This window comes from Rousettus aegyptiacus, unplaced genomic scaffold (assembly GCF_014176215.1).
Source record: "Rousettus aegyptiacus isolate mRouAeg1 unplaced genomic scaffold, mRouAeg1.p scaffold_m13_p_2, whole genome shotgun sequence".
Lineage (NCBI taxonomy): Eukaryota > Metazoa > Chordata > Mammalia > Chiroptera > Pteropodidae > Rousettus > Rousettus aegyptiacus.
Window position 1 is genome coordinate 6,576,637 of NW_023416295.1, and position 22,043 is coordinate 6,598,679.

The 22,043-nt window shown below is 38.3% G+C and overlaps 1 protein-coding gene across 1 annotated transcript in view; it reads right to left on the bottom strand.

Moving 5' to 3' along the window:
• Positions 1-22,043, bottom strand: part of FBXO36 (F-box protein 36) — a 61,539-nt gene that overhangs the window by 13,343 nt on the left and 26,153 nt on the right. The window contains exon 2 of the mRNA XM_016134639.2: positions 13,094-13,202. Within this exon, the coding sequence (XP_015990125.1) occupies positions 13,094-13,202 (109 nt within the window). The remainder of the gene's footprint in view (positions 1-13,093; positions 13,203-22,043) is intronic.

Consider the following 22,043-nt stretch of genomic DNA (forward strand, 5'->3'; position numbering starts at 1 on the left):
ATTTAAACACTGTTCTGAATAATTCATTTTCAAAGAAATGTCATAAATGCGATTAGTAAATATTTAAATCCAACAAAGAAAAATCTAAATAAAATGCATGGATCCAGTGATTAAAGAAGAGAATATAATTGCAATTACAACAGAGACTTCAAAAATTCATTACACCAATTTCTTTAAAATTAGACAAACTGAACAATCTTCTGGAAATATATAATTTACCAATTCTGCCTTAAGAAGAAATAGAAAACCTGAGATACGATAACCAGTAAATAAATGTAATACACTAATTGATTAAAAAAAAACACCTCAAGTAAAGCTTCAGGTATACACTGTTTTACAAGTTATCTTCATGAAGTCTCTAGGAACAGACAATCCATGTCTTATATCATTTGTTCCAAAGAACAGAGATAGAAGGAAAGCTCCAATGTAAATTACGAGGTTGCTATGACTAGCAATGACGGGAAGCTAAAAGAAAACTGTATATGAGACATTTCTGAATAAAATATAATTCTAAATAAAGTGTTAGGAAATTTAATCTCTCAACATTTAAAAAAATAAATAAATTGCGACCAGTAGAGTTAATCCCAGGACGATTCAAGAATGGAATAACCTAAGAATATGTATTAAATTAAAATCATTCACATTTTAACAGATAACAGGGAAAAAAATGATCATCTCAAAAACGTAGAAAACTATTTCATATAATTCTAACACCTGTTTATGAATAAATACTTCTAGAAAACTAATAATAAAAGGGAAGTTGTTCAATCTGGCAGCCTGACATAGGGTAGTTACCAAAAACTTTATAATAGTAGCAATAATAATAACAATAACATGTGGATTTGTATAGTATTCAGTATTTGCCAGGTTCTGCTCTACTGTGTGTATATATAGTATGTGTATCATATACAGAGTCATTCAATCCTCACAGTATCTCTATGAGCTGGGTACTATTATTATTACCCTCTCGTAGAGAGAAAGATGAGAATACAGAGGATAAGTGGCTTGGCCATGGTCTCACACTGAGAAAGGTCACAGAGTGAAAACTAGGATTGAACCAAGCAGTTTGCTCCACAACGCATCTCCTAACCATGATGTTATGTGGCCGTTAACGTGAGGCCTACGGCTTCTAGAATGCCAGTTCTCACCATTTCTATTCAACATCGTTTTGGAGGTGAAAGCGAGGGGGGAAAAAGGAAGATATAATAAGGTATCGGGGTTAGAAAGCAACGAAAAACTGCCATGACTGCAGCTGATCTAAATACCATCACACAAAAGTCAGGAAATTTTACTGAAAAATGATCAGTATCATTTCTCTATGTATCTGCGATGAGTAATCCAAATTATGACCTAATATGCGTTTATCTTTGACTCATTAATCTCACAAACATATGTTGATTAAATAAGAAATGACCCACATACAAGGTTCTTCATTTGGCATTATTTGTAATACCACAAGATTGGAAACAACCAAATTTTTATTATTAGGATTCTGGTGCATCCACACAAATAAATACTATGCAGCTATTCAAAACAAAAACAAAAGCAAAACATCTCTAAAGGCATAACGTGTTCTCCTGGACACAGTGGTAGAAAAGTAGAAAGCGTTGACCAGTAGGAGTAGAATCCCACCGTTTGTATAAGAAGAAAGAAACAGTGGAAGGACGCAGAAAAACAAATGTAAGTGCTTAGTGGTGGGCAAGAGGAGGAGGGGTCGAGCAGAAAAGGAGGAAAGCAAACCTCTGAACGTATTGGTTTTACAGTTTTAACTTTGGAAACAGTAGGTTTTACATAATCAAAACTTAAAACCAAATTCATTAAACAATGTTTTAAGCATTCTAGTCTTAGCTATAAAAAAAATATAAGGTGCTTAGGGAGAATTTGAACAAAAGGTACGTAAGACCTTTATGAAGAAAATATTAAAACTTGACTGAAAAACAAAAAGATCTAAATAAATGGAGAGAAACACCATACTCAAAGGATGACAGTTCTCCCCTCAAAAATCCAAAAATTCAATGCAATTCCAATTAAAATCTCAACAGGAATTTTTGCATAACTTTACCAACTGATCTTAAAATTTAGACGCGGGGTAACAAGTCAAGAACAGTCCTGGTAAAGACCAGGGGGAGGAGGGTATAGATGAATTCATCTTACAGGTAAGAAAACTTACTATAAAGATTTTAATTAAAGCAGTATAGTGTTGATGTGAAGACAAAGGACCAACAGAACTAAATATCCCTGGAAATGACAGGAAGCTAGAATATGTAAATGATGAGATTAAAAAACCACGTGGAATAATTAAGCTATACTATAAATGATGCTAGAACATTGACCAGCCATACAGGAAAAAAGTATATATAAACTTTTACCCCATCATATTAAAAAATAAATGAGGTAAGTTCAAGACTAATGTATGAGAAAAAATCATAAAATATTTGGAGTTAAAAATAGGAGTATATCCTCTTAAAGTTGGTGTAGGGATAGATTTCTTATACAAAACACAAAAGTACAATTTGAACTGCATTAAAATGGTAAACTTCTATATGGTAAATTTCTAAACTGGTAAACCTACATGGGCAAAAGCACACAAACGAAGTGAAAAGATAAGCCAAAAACTTGGTGAAATATCTGTAGCACATATAACTAAACCGAAGAATTGGTACTCAAAATATGTATATAAAAAAGCTTCTGCAATAAATACAACAACAAAAAATCAAATAGAAAAAATAGGCAAAGAAAATGAATTAGCAATTCTTAGAAGGGAAAATTCAAGTGGTCAGTGAAGAAAAGATATTCAAACTTATTAATAATCAGGGAATATATGAACCAAGTTTGACAAAGTTAACATGTATCTCTCATTACATCAAATGTGGTGAAAATAAAGAGAGCTAGCATTTCTTTTAAAATGCCAGTGGAAGTATAAATTGATGTAATCCATATGGAGAACAGGTCATCAATACTTAGTAAAGTACACATCCTGCAGCTCAACGAATACACTTCTACATCCCCAGCTTAGAGAAACACACATTGCACAAGGATAAATGAAGATTTGCTGTTACAAAAAAGAGAGAACCACCTAACTACCACCAGGAGGGGAAATGAATAAATAAACTATGGTTCATAATAAAATAGAATACCACAACCCATTGAAATGAATGAACTAGATCTTCATATATCAACATGGATAAATCTCAAATACAGTGTTGACTGATTAAACAAAGTTGAAAAATGATATAGTATGATACCTTTTATGTAAATTTTTAAATATAAAAATAGTTTATATTATTTATATAGTTGTAACTGTGTATAATAAAATATGCTTAGAAATGATTCCGACTTTAGAAGAGTTAATAGAAGATAGAGGGGAAGGGTAGAAATTTGACTATATATGTAACTTGTTTATGATTTTAAAAGATATTAAAGATGATGTTCACTTCAGCAGCATATATAATAAAACTGGGATAATAAAGAGAAGAATAATATGGCCCCGAGAAATGATGATACAAAATTAAAACCATTCACAAAATTAAAACCAGTCAGAGTAAATTCTCTGATCACATGCTATTAAGCTTGAAATCCAAGGAAAAAAGTAACCAAAAAATCCCAACCACCTGGAAATTAATAAAATGTTTTTAAATAATATATGAGTCAAAGAAGAAATCAAACTAGAATATAGAAAATGTTTTAATCTGGATGAGAATAAAGATACAACTTATCAAAATTTACCTAATATAGCTACAGCAGCACTTAAAGGAAATTTAGGGGGGAAATAGCTGAAAACCACAATAAAGCTTCCATTTCAAGAAATTAGGAAAAGCACAATGAACCATATCTAAAGAAAGTAGTAGGAAGGAAATAATAAAGGTAAGGACAGAAATCAATAATAAAAGTAAATTCATAAAACTAGAGAAAATCAGAGCAAAAGGTGAGTTTTTTGAAAAAAAAAATTAATAAAACAATTAAACCTCTCGCAAGATTGATCAAGAAAAAGGGAGAAAGTATAAATTACCATGATCAAGAAATGAATACGAGAACAACACTGCAGATACTACAGACATCAAAAAAAAGGATATTCTGAGCAATTTACACCAACATATTTGACAATTTGGATACAATGAAGTAAATGTGACAAATGTTAACGCTGGCTGCTTAGTGGTGTTGGGTGTCTGCAATATCAGAACTTTTAAATTCAGAAATATCTTAGGTTATTTCTAAATTTAAAAACTTTTAAAGGGCAAAGTAAAGAACACAGGTATAAGATTCCCCTTTTTCGTGTTAAGGTAACATATTCTGTGTATATACACAGACCATTTCTGGAAGGATATGCAAGAGACTGGCTCCCAGGTGTCTCATAGTGCTTCTGCACCTAACACTCTCCCGCCTCACCCTCCACCCACAGAACCCCACCCCAGCTTGGCAGAAACTCTGGAAATCCAGGCTGAAGAGAGGAGTGGCTGATTAAAGAGGGTAAAGAAGGAGAGGAGTTGACTTAGAAGTGGGGGCTAGGTGTGAGGAAATAAAGTCCAAGATCAAAGGCTGAGACACAAGCCTGAAGAAAGGACGTAGAAAAAATGGGTTTTGGATCCACATGTGGCGCTTGGAAGAAGATAAGGACTGTTTTTCCCCACTTCCTGATTCCAGGTGGACCAGTACTCCTAGGATGTAGAACTCAGGCCAATATGTCAGGATATAAATATTTATTAGTGTTACCAATTTTCCATTACAGTCCCCATTTCAAATACTCAGTCTCATTCTCCCCATGAATCATTTAATGTCCAGTTTTAAAACGTTGACACCAAAACTATATCTCCCACATTTCTTTTCACATGCAATAGCAAAAAAAAAAAAGACAGACAGACAGACAGACAGAAAGAAAGAAAGAAAGAAAGAAAGAAAGAAAGAAAAAGAAATAAAAAAAGAAAAAGAAAATATATTTTTGTCATTTGGTTCAGAAAGTATGGGTGTTGTCATTTGGTTTTATCACAGGGATTTTTGTGGATTGGCCTAAATACTTAACCACCACTTATAAATCATTCAAAGATCTAAGCAAACAACTTAAAACTGGACAACTAACTTTAAAATGGACATAAGTTGGAAAACAACTTATTTTTAAATTGGATTCAGTATCAACTCATGACTCAGAAGTTTCAGTTGGGTTTATAATGGCACATTTTTGCCTTAAACCAGAATTAAACCAATAGCTAATTTCCTGGTTATTCATATTTATTTAACTTGGGGGCGGGGTGGGGTAGGAGGCTCTATAGATGTTTCCTTGTATTTTTAAAGTTCTCAGAGAAAAAAATTTCAAAATTCACAGACAACTGGACTAAGAATACAAACAGGCAAATTACAGAAAGATTATAAATGGTAATTAAGCACAACAGGAGCCTCAACTTACTTGTAATCAGGAAAATGTTAATTAAGCAAGATACTAATTTCACCATCTGACCGGAAAAGAGGAAACAGAGTAGCAATATATAATTAGTGATGGCAAAGGTTTAAAGAAAACTGTATCCTGTTGGATGGAGTATAATTAATTAATCCATTAATTAGTTAATTAATTAATAATACAGTTTTTTTGGAGGGCAATTTGTGAGTCCAGTGAAGTGATGCATTTTATGTGGGTTTTGAATGATTAGAGAGCCTTTGGTCCTGTCCAGAACATCCACAGACACATGTGGTCCATAGTTAACAGGAACCCTGTTCTATCACGCTCAACCCAACCCATCTACCTAATCCCACGCACCACGACCAGCCAGGCTATGGAGGCAAGAAGGTTATTACTGGCAATATAGCCACAACACTATTATTGAACCAATAAAACATGATAGTATTTTTTATTTATTAATCCAGTAGACCAAAAGTAGAAATAGACCTTATGGGCTGTTTGAACCCAGGGACAAATAAGTGTGGACCTTTTGGAAAGGACCAAATGTCAAGGATTTTTCAGCATGGACCAAATGTCCTCCTGCAAGGGATTTAAATTACTCAAAACTGAAATAGGAAAACATCAAAATATTAATGAAGCCTAATTTTATGAATAAACATTGAAATAATGTCAATCATCCAATTTAAAATTCTTTTTTTAATTCTTAAATTTAAAAATAGCATAAATATAAAGTTGGCATAATTATAAAGGTGAAATAAATTGTAAAAGGCATTTGTGCTGCATCTCATGACAGTGTTATTCAAGCTGGTTAACAGAAATACTATCCTTTGTCAAGTTAACCTTAATTTATATGAGGTTTTCAAGAATTCACCCTCAAATAAAATACTCCATGTCTATCAAAAGTTATAATACATATCTTTGGACCAACAATTCCACATATACAAATCTAAGTTACTGACATTCTCATGTTAGTGCAAAGAAAATATGTCCTAGAATGTGCCTAAAGGGTTTTGAATATGCCCATAGATTAAGGATTGTATATTTGTACAATGGAATACCGGTCTTGGAAAAGAATGGGGTATTTCTTCATGTATACAAACAGAAAAATGTTCATAATATATTAAGTGCAAAAACAAATTCAAGAACTATTTTTATAAACAAGCACACACACAATACAAAACAGAAAGAAGTCAAATGCAAATGACACGATTTATAGTAGTTATCTCTAGGGAATAGAGCTTGGAGGAAGAGAGAGGGAATTTTAAAAACTGTAATAGCTAGAATTTACTGAGTACTTATCATGTGTTAGGCAAATTCTAAGTGCTTCGTTTCAATTACTCCTCATAAGGACCCTGTAACATAGATGCTATTTTTATTTCCATTGTCAACAGTTAAGGAAACTAAGTCCTAGAGAAATTACATAATTTTCCCAAAGTCAGAAATCTAATGGGTTCTGGAGCCAGGATATAACCAGAAATAGTCTATATTAAGCAATATTTTTAATTGTTGTGCAAATAATTCTTTATACTTGGTAGTGTATGACTGATTTTTTTAATAATAAACATGAGCCTATGACTACGCTACCCTGAACAAGCCTGATCCTATTTGATCTGGGCTAAGCAGGCTCAGGCCTGGTTAGTACTTGGATGGGAGACCACCTAGGAAGACCAGATGCTGTAGGCAAAAAAACAATTAAAAAACAAGGGATTGTTAGCTGACAAGGCCCTCCTAATCTGGGAGGTCAACCAAGGGTTGCCTTGCCAAAAAAAAATAATAATAATAAACATGAGTTTTGTCATTTAAAAATGCAAACCTGGGGGGAAATTCAGCAATGTTTTTGATTTTGCAATTTAGGCTGTCATAACATAGATCACTGCGGTGGGCAGAATAATGCCCCTCCCCAGCAAATGTCCCATATACCCTAAACTCCAGAACATATGACTATGTGACCTTACATGGCAAAAGGGACTTTGTACATATGTGCCCCTCCCCAGCAAAGTCCCATATACCCGAAACTCCAGAACGTATGACTATGTGACCTTACATGGCAAAAGGGACTTTGTACATATGATTAAAGTTCTTGAAATAGAAATACTATGTCCTGGATTAACTGAGTGGGCCCAATGCAATCACAAGAGGCCTTAGAAAGGAAAGAGGGAGGTGAGGAGGTCAGAGTCAGAAGGAGAAGCGACCACTGAAGCAGTCAGAGTGAGACGGACTGGACCAGCCATTGCTGGCTTGGAGGATGGAGGAAGAGGCCGCAAGGCAACGAATGCAGGTGGCCTAGGATCTGGAGGAGCCAGGAAACGGGTTCTCACGTAGAGCCTCCAGAAGGAACAGAGCCCTACCAATCGATACCTTGATTTTACCCCGATGAGACTTCTGAACTCCAGAAATGTAAGACAATACATTTTAATTATTTAAGCTACTAAATTTGTGGTAATTTGTTACAGCAGCAATAGGAATAAATAGTAATTATTAGAACCAATGAGTAATCATTAATTATTAATTGAATAAAGCTATACTCTGCTTATGCAATTTTAGGAAATTCTCTACATGGAAAGTTTGGATTTCGTTGCAGGCTGAATCGTGCCCTCCCCACCTCTGCCAGATTCCTATGTTAAATTCCTAAACCTCAGTCCCTTTGAGTGTGGCTGTCCTGAGAAATGGGGGCTTTAAAGAGGTAACTCAGTCGAATTGGATCAGATATGCTGGCTCTAGTCTTTTCTGACTGGTATTCCTATAAGAAGAGGGAATCTGGACACAGACACCACAAATGAGCATGCACGCAGAGGAAAGGCCAGGTGAGGAGGACCCAGCGAGAAGGTGGCCGTCTGCGAGCCACGGAGAGAGGCCTCAGAAGAAATCAGCTGGGCAAGCACCTTGATCTTAAACTTTCAGCCTCTAGAACTGTGAGAAAATAAATTTCTGCTGTGCAAGTCACACAGTCTGCAGGATTTTGTTGTGGCAGCCCCAACAGACTAATGTAGATTTATATGATTTATGCCTTTAGTGCAACTTATAACCCAAGGCATAAAAATACTAGTAAAAGCTAAAATTTACTACTTGTGCTTTTATATAAATTTAGAGTCATGAAAATATGGTTTGAGCACAGCAATTTTATTTTCATTATTTTAAACAATATTACTTTATCAAAAAATATATCTTCACTTATTTTAACAAACATATACTAAGTGCCTACCATGTACTTGATCTTGAAAATAGAATGATTAATGACACATGGTCCCTGAGCTTGAACTACCATCTTAAAATTATCTGGTAGTGTAATTTTAATCTCGATGTAAGATTCCCCTCCCTTCTGCCCCCAGAACGAAATATTGATCAGAAACCTGAACTCTGTTAGGACCAGCCTTATAATTTAGAGAGGTCTGTTTTAGAGTTTACCTTTGTATCCCTCTAAGAGTTCTCTCAAATCCTTCATACAACAAATTATTGAGCTATGTACCTGGCATGGTTCTAGGTGGGAGCTCAAGACCCATCAGTAAGCAAAGTAAAATCCCCACTCTAATGCAACTTACATTCCAGTGACACAGACAGACAATAAACAAGAAACAGAGAGTACAGCCTGTGGTGGTCAGTGATCCAGGAGACGTGGTGTTCCAGCGCAAGGGAGGAGACGGTGATGGTCTACACAGTGGGCAGGGAAACATTCTCTAATAAGGCATATGCAGAAGAGGCCTGAATGAAGAACTAATCATGGGAACATCCAGGGGAAATACATTTTTAACAAAGGGAACGGCAGGTGCAAAGGCCCTGAGGTGGGAGCGTGCTTGGTTTGTGCAAGAAACACAAGGGAGGCCAGTGAGTCGGAAGCAGTGTAGGCAAGAGGGGAGAGGGGCTGGAGATTACTGTTAGACTTGGATTTCTACCCTATGGGAGACAGGAAGCCATTGAAGGTTTTGAAGCAGATAAGTAAATGTGCCCTGATATATGTTTTGTAAAGCTGGTCTTGGCTGCTTGCCGAAAACAAACTATTGAGGGGTAAGGGTGGGAAAAGTGAGATCATCTGGGTGAGGGGTTGTCATTGGCTGGACAAAAGTGGAGATGGTGAGGTCCATTTGTGTATTAGTTATCTATTGCTGCATAACAAATTACTCCCAAATTACTGGCCTAACGCAACAGACATTTATCATCTCACAGGTTCTGAGGTTTGGGAATCCAGAAGTGGCTTAGCTGGATGGTTCTGGCTCAGGGTCTGCCTCTCAGGAGGCTACGGCTGTCATGGGTGTGTGTCACCTGAGGCCGTGACCAAGGCTGGGGCATCCTCTTCCAAAGAAGCTCACGCATGTGGCTGTTGGATGGAGGCCTCAGTTCTTCACCACGTGGGCCCCTCCACAGGGCCCCCTCAAGATGTAGTAGCTGGCTTCCCCCAGAGCAAGCGATGAAAGAGAAAGACACAGAGAAAGGGAGAAAAGAGAGAGAAAGACAGATGTTGCAGGGTCATTTATAACTTAATCTTGAAAGTGACATACTGTCACTTCTGCCGAATTCTATTGGTTGCTCAGCTAACCTAGGTACAGTGTGGGAGGGGATTACACAAAGGTGTGAATACTGGGAGGTGGGCATCTTTGGGTTGGAGGCTGCTTACCACAGCTCAGGTTCTAGTTTGGTTGATGGATTGATGGATTTGGTTGATGGATTTGGTTGAGAGCCTATTAGATTTTTAAGTGGAGATGGCAAGGGGGCAGCTCGATAAATATCTGAGTGTGGAGTTCCGGAGAGAGATGCGGGCTGGAGAGGGGGGCTTGTCTGTTTCCAGATGGATCCAGTCCCCCAAGAGAAGAGGCACGAGAGCCGAACCCCAGGCCCCAGCATCTAAATGTGGAGAGATGACGGGGAGCAGCAAGGACACTGGGAAGGGACCAGTGAGGCCCAAGCTAAGTGCTGCTGAGGGGACGAAGCAGTAAGAGGAACCCGGTTCTGGTCCTCTGCCACGGCTGCCCCCAGGGGTGACCCAGATTTCTAGGGACGTGATGCCAATGTGTAGGATTTCAGCAGGAGAGAAATTTTGGATGAGAAAATCTTGGGGAGGGGGTTTGGGGAATTTGACGAAGGGGATGGGAAAAAATCAACACAGTCATACATTATATTCTCAACAACAGCAAACAACAGTTAAGAGCTGACTGCGGTCCAGGCGCCATTCCGACCACTGCTCGTGTGTTGGGCCGTTGAATGGTCACAGAAACCGCAGAGAGTAACCTTGTATCCCCAGGTACACGTGGCGGAGAAAGTGGGCACACAGCGTGGGGAGGGTCGGCCTGCGGTCACAGAGCTGTGTGCAGGCACCACAGAGATTCAAACCCAGACCCATGACCCCTGAGCCTCACTCAGCGCCACAGCACCCCTCTTTCTGCTGCAGAGAAGCCTTTCTGAGGGACACCCCAAGAACCAAGGGGAGGAGGGGGACAGACAACAGTGTGGTTTGGAGTTCCCTCTGCTGGGGTTCTGATGCTGTAGGAAAGTGGTCCCCAACCTTTGTGGCACCAGGGACCGGTGCTCCTATGAGAATCTAATGCCTAATGATCTGAGGCGAGCCGAGGCGGTGATGCCACCATGGGAAGCGGCTGCAGATACAGATGAAGCTTCTCTCACTGGCCTGCCGCTCACCTCCTGCTGTGCGGCCCAGTTCCTCATAGGCCAAGGGCTGGTACAGGTCCCCAGCCCGGGGGTTGGAGACCCCTTCTGTAGAAGGTCCATAATATGAGATGCCAGAGCTTTCGAACTTGCAGGGCCGACTTAATTTGGTACCTCAGTGCTGCTCCTGTAGACAGGCCACCAGGCAGTCCTGAGCTGTGCAGCTCTCAGAACGGCAATTTTAAAAGCCTGTTTGGGGACACTCCTGGACTGAGTCCCTCTACTGTCCTCCGCAGGTAGGGCGGCTCAGCAGGGACCCAGGCCTCAGTCCCGCCCTTCAGTTCTCACTTTATGGCCTACACTCCCAGGATCAGGAAACCCGCCAGTGGTTATCCTAAAGCTGCTGCTGCCCCATCCCCACCCCACCATCTTGTCAGGGCTCAGGGTGTTGGAGGTCCTTGGGGCAAGCAAGAGACAGGTGAGGATCTGGCCCTTAAGCCTCTGTTCAGAAAACAATGGCCTCCAATCTGTCTAGCCAAACCCCTATCGCCAGAGTTTTGTAAAAGTCAATCAGAAAATCATGTGATCTGTCTACGAATATTAGGCACTCACTAGACATATAGCTCTGGGTGAGGTACTACGGGCTTAGAAAATAAAATGGATCCTAAATTGAAAATAAAATGGATCCTAAATTGGTTTCTATAAGATTATTTTATAACCATGTATCTCTGCAAAAACATGTCTATTCCACAATTAAATAAGGAAGGCCTGGACTGAAATGAAAAGCAGACAGTTTTTCATCTACATGCTTCTTTTTAAGCCAATAATGAATTTTATAAATACTTGCTATAAAGGAGTTAAAGAACAAAGATGTGTACAATATCAGGAACTAAAAAACAATCCATCCAGATATTTAACTAGTTAAGGAAACTGAACAAAATCAAACCTACTCTCTCCTACAACAATAATTGTTACATGATATAATGTTAAACAATAGGATGTTTTCGAAGAATGTTGATCATCGAAGATCCACCCAGAGTGTGCCTTTTAAAAATAAGATTAATATACTCGATTTTTCAGCTTTCAGTCCTTAGTCCTGGCGACATCACCCTGGAAAGTCACATCTATGCTGAATCTCATTTGTGAAATAGGGACAATACTATTTATTTAACAAGAAGATTATAACAATAAAATGAGAACATGTATATGAAAGTGCTTGATATTAATATTAATAATGTTACCTACTCTTAATGAAATAATAATCTCTAAAGTGACTTCCAGCTTTAAAATTTCATTACTAAGAAATAATTATTAAAGAGCTTAGTTTAAGAGAGTCCTTTTAGAAACACATACTGAGGTAGTGGAGGATGAAATAATGTAACAACTGAGATTTGCTTCAAAATAATCCAGTGGGAAGAGCAGGTGTACTTACCTTTATGGATACATTCTGAGTATTGTGCAAGCTGGGATATGGGTACCGTGAGAGTTTTTTAAAAACCTTTTTGTCTACTTTTTAAGTTTGAAATTTTCACATTGAGAAGGAAAATAGCATAGGGGAAACTGGAGGGCAATTTATATTATTAAGTCTAAGTATTTATTTGATTTAAGACAACTCAAGCAAATCTAGATATTTTTAAAAAGATAGCAATTTTAAAGGAATGCTAAAATACATCAGAGTTGATGGATTTGATAATTTGATTATATTTTAGAAATAACCTTTTAATTTACTTTTCACCAAAGGAAGTCCACTTTAATTAAATATTTACATATTAAATAAAGATTTTAACTAACTAAATAAATACTTTAATTAATATTTATTTAATATTAAGTCATTAAATAAAGCAAAAAATTATATTTACATGATTTAAGATTATTGATGGAATATCTATGTGTAACCTGAAATCTTAAACACTTTATGATTTTTCCCCAAAGAAATTTTAGAATATGTTAACAATTTTCTATTTAAGAACCCAATGTTCTCTATCTACTATATCTAATTACATAATGTCATATCCATATGTCAAATGACATCTTTGATATGGCTCCGACAAAATCTATTACTAATTAAAGGGAACTTGACAGCAATAAGTACATGATACATTCCCTTACCTTGAAGATGTGAATTCTCTAGAAAGTCTGGATGAGATTCTTTTACTTCTCCAGGTTTTGCTGATCGATTCTCACTTCTCAGAGAGATCTTCCACCATCTAAAGATGACCTGTGATTGAATAGAAGGTGTGAGGAATTAAAACTGATTTCAATACCAACAGCTACTTTTAGGTCTGGAACTTTGAAAAATCCCTGTGGAAGGCACAGAAGCCTCTGTGCCCAGCACCAGCTACGACTTTGCGATCTGGCATCGCGTCAAATTAGAAGCAAGGCCTGCGCATCGGTGAACATTTTCCTTAGAAATTAGAGTCACAAAATCAAAGTACTGGAGAGAATCTGAAAAATCTAGCAAGTCGATTCATGTTAAAATCACCTGGAGCCAAATGGCTGTTTCTTGAAGATCCATGAGGATATAGATACTCTAGCTAGGGGAGCCAATTCTCAAGTAATTGCTCCACTCTCTGCCGCCCTCCTGCCTACAGGGCAGATGCCATGAGTGGACGTTTTTCTTCCAGAGAGGTCAGTTACATGGACAAGGCAGGGAAAGCACCATTGTGCATTGTTTGATGTATGAAAATGTCATTACAAAGGACACTTCCTGGTGATGGGTCTGCCGTCAGTCCGTTTGACTTCCACAAGCATTTTGGTTTGTCTGAAGCAAACCTCATTTCCATGGTGACGGCTGCTCTTCAGTTCTATGTTGATTTCAGGGCAGTGTCGACTACCAGGCCTGAGGAGAAGCCCCTGAAAGGTTTTCCAACTTAGCTCACATTTCTCAACCTGTAATGGAACTGGGTAGTTACTTGAAATGACAAAACTCCCATCAACTTGAACAACAAACCAGACTATTTCTGCACTCGGCTACTGGGAAGGTGATTAAAGGGACAAAAGTGCAGAGAAACTGGTTGGCTTCCCAGTTCTGGGTTCTTCCCTTACAAGGGAGGCCGGGTAAGGTTGAAATTACCTTCAGGTAGGCCCTGCCCAAGGCAAAATTGTTAGGCGCAGATGAAAACTTGCAGATGAAAACTTGCTCCGGGCCCTCCCCTTACAGTTTCTTCTCCCTCATCCCCACCCACCCTACCAGTTCCTGGGGTCTTCACAGGTCCTGAGTGCACTTTCTTGGGCCACTGCCCTGGTCACTACCAGTTCTCAGACCCCTGTCCCTAGGGCCTTCTCTGTGCTGGTCCGGGTCCCCCAGGCTTTGAAGTGCCCGACCTCCTCCTTCCTCTTTACAATCCCCCTTGCCGCCTCAGCCAGCTTTCCTCTCCTGCCCTATGGCTTCCTGAGGCCCTCTCCCTCCCTGCGGCCCTCTCCCTCCCTCCCCCACCCCTCCCCCCCTCCCTCTTTCCCTGATGTCCCAGAGATAACTGAACTCTCAGGAAGAGACTTTTTATACTATCTCTCCCAGTACCCTGCCCAACAGAAAGCAGGTCCTCAAGAAATACTTGTTGACTGAATTAAAGGACGGTTTTCATTTAGATTCTGCTCTAATCCTCCTCTTATAAGGACACCAGTCATGCGGGTAAGGGCTCCACCTTTATGACTTCATTTAACCTTAATGACCTATTCCAAGGCCCTATCCCCAAATACAGTCACATGGGGGGTAGTTAGGATTTAACATAGAAATGTGGGGAGACACAATTTAGTCCATAACAGGAGATATCAAGTATTATAGTAGGAAAAACATGACTTTGGAGGAAGGCGGGCCTGATTTACTCTCTCTGCACTTCAGTTTTCCTTCTCATTCCCTATTAAATATTAAAATCAACAATAACTGTCATAAATAATATTGCCTTTCTGTTGCATGACGACGCCAGGCAACCCGAATCTAATGCCACGTTCTTTATACCACATACCCTAGAGCGTTTAGAACTAACTGGGAAGTCTACAACTCAGACAGATGAGCGAAAACTTTCAGAGGAGTTAAGTCAGAAGCGATCGGTCTTCTTCCCCACGACCTTACTACCAGGCGTATGCTACCATGAAAGCAAGTCTCAGATTGAATTCTGCCACAAGAAAGCCATTATTCACCGGGCAGGCATCACGAGCGTCCAAAACATGCTTCTGGAAGCTGAGTGGAGGTCCCCCTCACTGTCCTCTTCGGCATTTTATGGGAAGCTCCCCAGCAAAGTTTCTCTCTTGGGGCAAGTACACCTGTATTATAATGACATGAGGAGCTACCCTTCTAGCCAGATCAAGCAACTAGATCCTTGATTAAGGAGAAGATTCCAGAACAAACGACATTCTAGACGGGGTGCCGCTCTAGAAACATTATATTACCAAACTCATTTCTTTATGTTGCTCAAAAAAAGACAAAGACATGTTCTGACATGTCAGCCTTATGTCTTGCACATCATTCATTTCATCACGGAAAAATCTCTTCTGACATTCCTTATACTAATTAATTAACCATCTGGTACTGATGCAGAAGGCAGTGTTTGAAGTGCTTGTCCTTGTGACCTCTGGAGGGAGGCACCTCAGGCACAGAATGAAGCTAACTTGTCCACATAGATAAGCATCCTGCCCGCCTTCTCTGAGGTATTTAAAGTGAATTACTGAGATACAGAGCTTGCGATGGAAACATGGCTGGCTAGAACCAGAATCCAAGCCTCTTCCCTCCTAACTCATAAACGTGGGGTTTGTTCTAACGCTCTAAGTTTTCTTGATATACAACCTTCATACCAGGACTCTATGGAGCAGTAGCAGAAATTTCACATTCAGGTTTACACTCAGCCTGTCAAGACTTGATTATGTTCCATATGCTGTACTTATTAAAACAGAAAAATCTATGAGACAGGCATTTTCTACCATTATTGTCACTCAGATTGGTAAAGTTTTTTTTTTTTTCAAGTTACAAACCTCAAGATTGGCGAAGAGAAGAAAAATGGAGGGCAATACCTATCGGAAACCTTAAGGCCACCCATGCCCTTTGACCCAGACATTGTACTTGTAAGAATTTATGCTAAGGAATTTATCAGAGATATGTATATATTTTTCTATATGAATGTTTGCTTATTATCATTAATTATGATAATGAAAAGTCAACCTAAAGTTCCAATAGTTGGAACTAATTAAATTATTATGTCATATTTAGATGCTGGAATATCCTATAGCCAATAAAATAATTTGTGAAACAAGTACTAACATAGAACAACATTAATGATCATTTTTATATATTTCCAGTAAGTTTTTTTAATAAACTTGAAAACGAACTTACTTTTGAAAGAGAGGTCTCAGGTTTCTTGTTAATCTCCCGGCATCTCTTCTGCACAGATTACCGAGGAAAGATGCCAAGACATTTGTCGTTCACCCAGTCGAGGTCCCTAAATCCTAAATCCTTTTTCCCACCCAGACAATGACTTGCTAGGCAGCTCTCGTGTGAGCAATGGGAAAAAATGGGCCCAACTGGGCGTCTCAGCATTTGAGTATATTTGGACGATGCACACTCCCACCCCTGGTCTGAGACTATGATATTCTCACCACTAGCCGCCGCTGAAAAACTCCACTACTGGGACAGAAAGCAGAGACTCTGGTGTTAGACGATCTAGGTTTAAACTCTGGGCTTTGTCTCTGGCAGGATTACACCCTGTCAAATTTCTTAATCTCTGGGCTCAATTTCTTCATCTGCAAAATGGACATAATGACGAGGCTCACCTCACCAGTTCTCAAGGGATGACAGGAGCTAAATCCAAAGCGCCCGCACGGTGCCAGATGCAGGGACTATGCTCCAAAGGTAGGTCCTGCCTCTTTCTCCCTCTTCCCTGTCCAGGCGCTGGTCAGTCTTTCATATTCAAAACAACACACTCGGCCCCAAATACCAAGAGATGGGAACCGTGTGTTTTTTTTCTCATCAATTATCTAACAATATTCAATCATATTTCATCAAGGTCTGATTTCTTAATTGTATTCTCCAAAGATATTTATTTCAGCTTTTCACTCAGAATTGGTATTTGATTTTTCTAATCAAATATTTTAAGAATTACGTACTCTTCGCTCTGAGTATTTCCCCAACAGCATAATTAAAGAGTCGTTCATCTATCAATTTAATAAACAAAGCTGCTCATGAAGGATTAGGGTGACTTGCCAGACAGAATACACTAAATGGAGCATTCTGAATCTTTCTAAGCATCTGGAAGACATTTGTGTTTTAGCACACAACTGTCTCTGCTTTCTCCTGCAGAGTATTGTTATTCTATCAGATCAAATTTCTCCCTGTTTTGGAAAGCATATATAATTAGGGGATTTCACAGACTGTGGTTAAGATACTGTGTCATGGAGAGTTTATGAAATTAGATCTTTTATTAGGTGAAGAAGGATTTTGTTACCTGAACAGCCCACTGAGAAATGGAGAAGCAAGGACTGCAAGGGTAAATTTCATGTAATTTTACAGCACTGGCATTCCAAAAGGTAGAAAGACATTCTTTTTTGATGAATTATGAAAGTGATTTCTTTTATTTCATGGCATATTTTAACTATAAACATTTATGTTTTTGGTGCAAATATACAACATCAAATAGGTGTTCCTCTGTGTATGTATGTTTGGTTCAATTTGTCTAAACACAATGAAACTTAGATTTTCAGCTATCGAAAGTGTTTCTCTGGAATGGTAGTAATTTTTATACACCAGGAATAAAAACAACATTATTAATAATAGGAAAGATGAGTCTCAGGCTGAAATGAGAATAAAATAAACTGAAAATTTTAGCAAGGGAAAACTGACTACATTGAAATATATCTTTCCTTCAATAATTCAGAAATAAGGTATCTATGGAGAGTCAAACTTCAGACCTCAAACAGAGAATGGGATTAGGAGCCGGTGGCAGACTTCGCTGGTTGCCACCCAGCGCTCATGTGCCCACCAGCCCTTCCCAAATCAGCTCCATTTATCCAGCAGCCTCTCTGCATAGAGAATGGGACATACTATACTTGTCGTTTTAATTTAAGTACATAAGATAATGCGAACGATTAAGTTTGTGTCAGTGTTTAAATTTAGAAATAGTTTTAAGCGAGCACATCCTTCATTTTGGGGGAGCACATCCTTCAACAGATTTCTTAGAAAGGGTCTATAGGAAGTCGAATTTTGTCTGCAAATGTGCATATTCTCTTCCAGGTTCTGGTCCTCTGAGCCAGAGGACTATTCAGTGTGGGAGCTAGTGGCCCGTGCAGATGAGCTGCAGCTGCGTCCCCGGGTCATGCATTCCCTACTGGCAGCTGCTTCTACAGACCAGCTCTGGCCCTTTCTTGTTGGCAAGTTTCTTGCCATCAGCAGGCTACTCATTCCTGTTCCTGAGGTAGCCACACTCTCTCCAAAGAAATCTGAATCTCAGCCTTATTAGGGAAGAAAAGGAAAGAATATTCTAGCTATTTGCTGTCCACCCTCCCCCAGCATATAGGTAATAGCTGCTTTTTGCCACTGCTACTTCTAGACCCTTTAGAGCTCTTTTACCCCTTTTCTTAACTATCTTCTATTAATCGACCCTGGTACAATATAATAAATAACCCTGGTAAAATAATGGTGTGGCTTCTGTCTCTGAGACCTTACTTGAGATAACTGGTATGATCCTGTTGTCACTCATGAGGCAGGGCACTTGGTGAGGGCTTTTAATCTGAGGACATATAGTTCATGTCTAGGACATTTTCTTGTATATTTTTTTTCTGGAACTCCCTTTTTTCAGATACTGGATCTCCTAATCTAATTCTTTGCTTTAAACGATCATTTTCCCCTTATTGTCCACCTCTTACTTTTGGTTCTTTTTTCTCTAGGTGATTTTTTTCAGTTTCAAAATTTTTTCAATTTTTTCTTTCAACCCTTCTATTGAGTTTTTTTATTTTTCCTATCATAGCTTTTATCTTCTCAATCTCTTTTAAATTTTCCATATGTTATTTTCATCTTATGTGCTGTTCTTGTTTTATGGATACAATATCTCTTCTTATCCTTCTGAGGATATTACTGATGAATACTTTGTTTTGTCCTTGTGCATTTTTATTTTCTCCAAAATTATATTTCCTGTATCTTGTTGTTGGTGATTTGTTCCGACGTCCCTCAAAAGCCAGCTTATTCTTAGCTGTCCGTGTGTATTCAGGAGTGGGGCGCGCAAGCAGGGAGGACCTCACTGCATATCTGCTGCGGCTCTTTGGTTGGAGGATCCTGGCTATTAATATCTTGAGATCTCTTCTCCTGGCCTGGTCTGATTCCCCACAGAAGAATCTTCCAGATTTCTGCCTTAAGGGTATAAGTCTGGCGGCCCACGGTGTTCCATGCAGAAGTCACAATCAGTCTCTCAGTTCAGTATGTGGATTTCCACTCAGTCCCTGGCCATATTCAGCACTGAGTCCCTCTGTCCCCTGTGGCGTGGGGTCCCGCATCCACAGGATCCCTAGCTTACTCCTCCACAGATCAAAGTGTCAATCTTCTCCTGGGAGCTGAGGCCAAGCTGTTGCGGGTTGAGCAGAGAAGAAGAGGGCCCGAGAAGAAGGTGGTTCTAACCACATCTTCAGTAGAGTTTCAACCATTCCTACTATTTTCAGTTTCCTCTTTACCCTCACTTTCCAAGGAATGTGTTTCCATCCATTCCTGAGCCACCCTAATCTGAGATGCTGGGGTGCAAATCTGATCGTTTCTTGGCTTCCCTAGTTTAAATCTCAGCTTTCTGAGGGCTGTTAAATCAGCTACCAGGTCATCTGCTTCGCAGCATGTGAAATCGTCTTTGCTGCCCTTCCCTTTCTCTGTTTTTGTGGGTTCGTGCTTTAGAAAAACCCTGTAATTGTCATTTTAGTGGTATTACCAGAGGGAGGGAAGGTATATAATAGTACTTTAACTAGAATGTACTTCTGAGCTGTATTCTTAAGATGTTTAAAATTCTACAGAGAATCTGGCCTACTATATTTGTCATTTTAATTTAAAAACAGAGGATAATGAAAATGATTAAGGTGGTAGTTGATGTTTAAATTTAGATATATCTATTAAATTTACAATGATTTTAAGACATTTAAAAGTTTAAAAGAGTTTGAGGTACATTTTAAAGTTTCACTACAGCTTTTTAAATATTTGGTTGATTTTGTTAGACTTGTAATTATGTCTTAAGATTTCAGAAATGCTTGAGAAAGTAAAATATATTAAATTTGTGATACAGAGTGAAATGCTTAAGAGGACTTAATTAAGTTTGTAAATGGCATTTAAATTTAAGAGAATTTAATTTGTTTGAGCTATAAGTTCAATAGTTTTAATTTACAATTTTTAGATAATTTGATTAAGTTTGTAAACAGTGCTTAAACGTTTAAGGGATTATAATCTGTTAAATGTATAAGCTAATTAAACATTAAAGAACAATGAAAATTAGTGTTTTTAATTTTAATTCAAAATTATTTGATTTATAATTGAATTTACTAGGTTTATAAGTTGTATTTGAAGATTTAAAGAAAAATGAGTTTTTAATTTCTAACTTTAAGTTAATATTAGTGATAAACACAAACAACTGTAATAAGTTAAAAATATTTTAATAAATCATAAATTATAAATAATTTCAAATAATTGTACAATAGTGTTCCTTAAATCAGATTTAAACGATTGATTTAGGAATTTGGGGACTGCTGGCTGGCCATTAGGAAAAAAATTGATTTACACCTCATATGAGGATAAACTCCAAATAGATCAAAGATCTCCATGTAAAAAATGAAACCACACAAGTACTAGAAGGAAAAAAATTGCAAATTCTTTTATTATCTTTCTAACTAGGCCTCAAAATCCAAAACCCAGAAAGATTGATAAACTCAACTATGCAAACAACTTCTGCATGGCAAAGTCTCCCAATACTTCCATTTAAATGGACATATTTAAAGCAGCTTTGTTCAAAATATCCCCATGTTGGAAACAACCAAAATATCCATCCACATGAGAAACTATTTCTCAGCAATTAAAAAAACTGCTGATACACGCAATGACATGGTTGAATCTCGAAAGCATTATGTTAAGCGAAAGAAGCCAGACTTGAAAAGTTATACACCGTATGATTCCACATAGCGCATGTTGGAAAAGGCAAAAGTGAAATTAGGTCAGTGGTACCAGGGGATGCAGGTAAGAAGGGGGCCTGACCACAGAGGACACGAGAGAACTTTTTGGGTCGATGGAAATATTCAAGTTAATGAAAACTGAAAAGCGTGATTTTTATTATATTAATAGCATACCTCAATCAGCCTGAATTTAAAAAAAAAAAAAATCAAACAAAGACAAAAGAAAAATGAAAAACTGGGAAAAAAATTTGCAATTACTATCACAACAAAGGGCTAATCTCCCTTAGGAGTCTGTAAAAACAGAGAAAAGACCAACAAATTAATTTTTAAAATGAGCAAAAGACATGAAAACAAAGTCCACGGGGGCGGGGGGGGGGGGAGGGAATTCACATGGCCCATAAACACATGAAAAGATGCTCAGTTTCCCTCATAATAATAGAAAAGCATATTAAAACCACACTGAGATATCATTTTTCATCTATCCAGACTGGAAAATCCAAAAGACTGAAAACACACTCTGTTAGCAAGGCTGTGGAGAAGCAGGCATTCGCCTCACTGTGGTACAAAAGCTGTAGAGAGAAATTTAGCACTCCAATAAAAGTACAGATGGGAAGAGACAGATGATTTATTTAATAAATAGCATTGCTAGGCTAAGCCATTCATCTCAAAGTAGTAAACCTAAACTCTTACCTCCAGCTACATTCAAAAATAAAATCTAGATGAACTAAAATATGATAAATGCCAAAAGTGATACTATAAGGTTTCAGGAGGAAAAAGTATTACTTTAAAAATGAAAAATAATAATATCACTTTCGTTTTAGAAAATGGTACAGGAACCACAGATAGCAACTCACTAAGGACGATCATGCATGCCTCCTCACTCTCTGGCCGAAGTTGTGGAATCTGAATTTTAGAGGTGACTGCTTAGACTCTGTTCTTT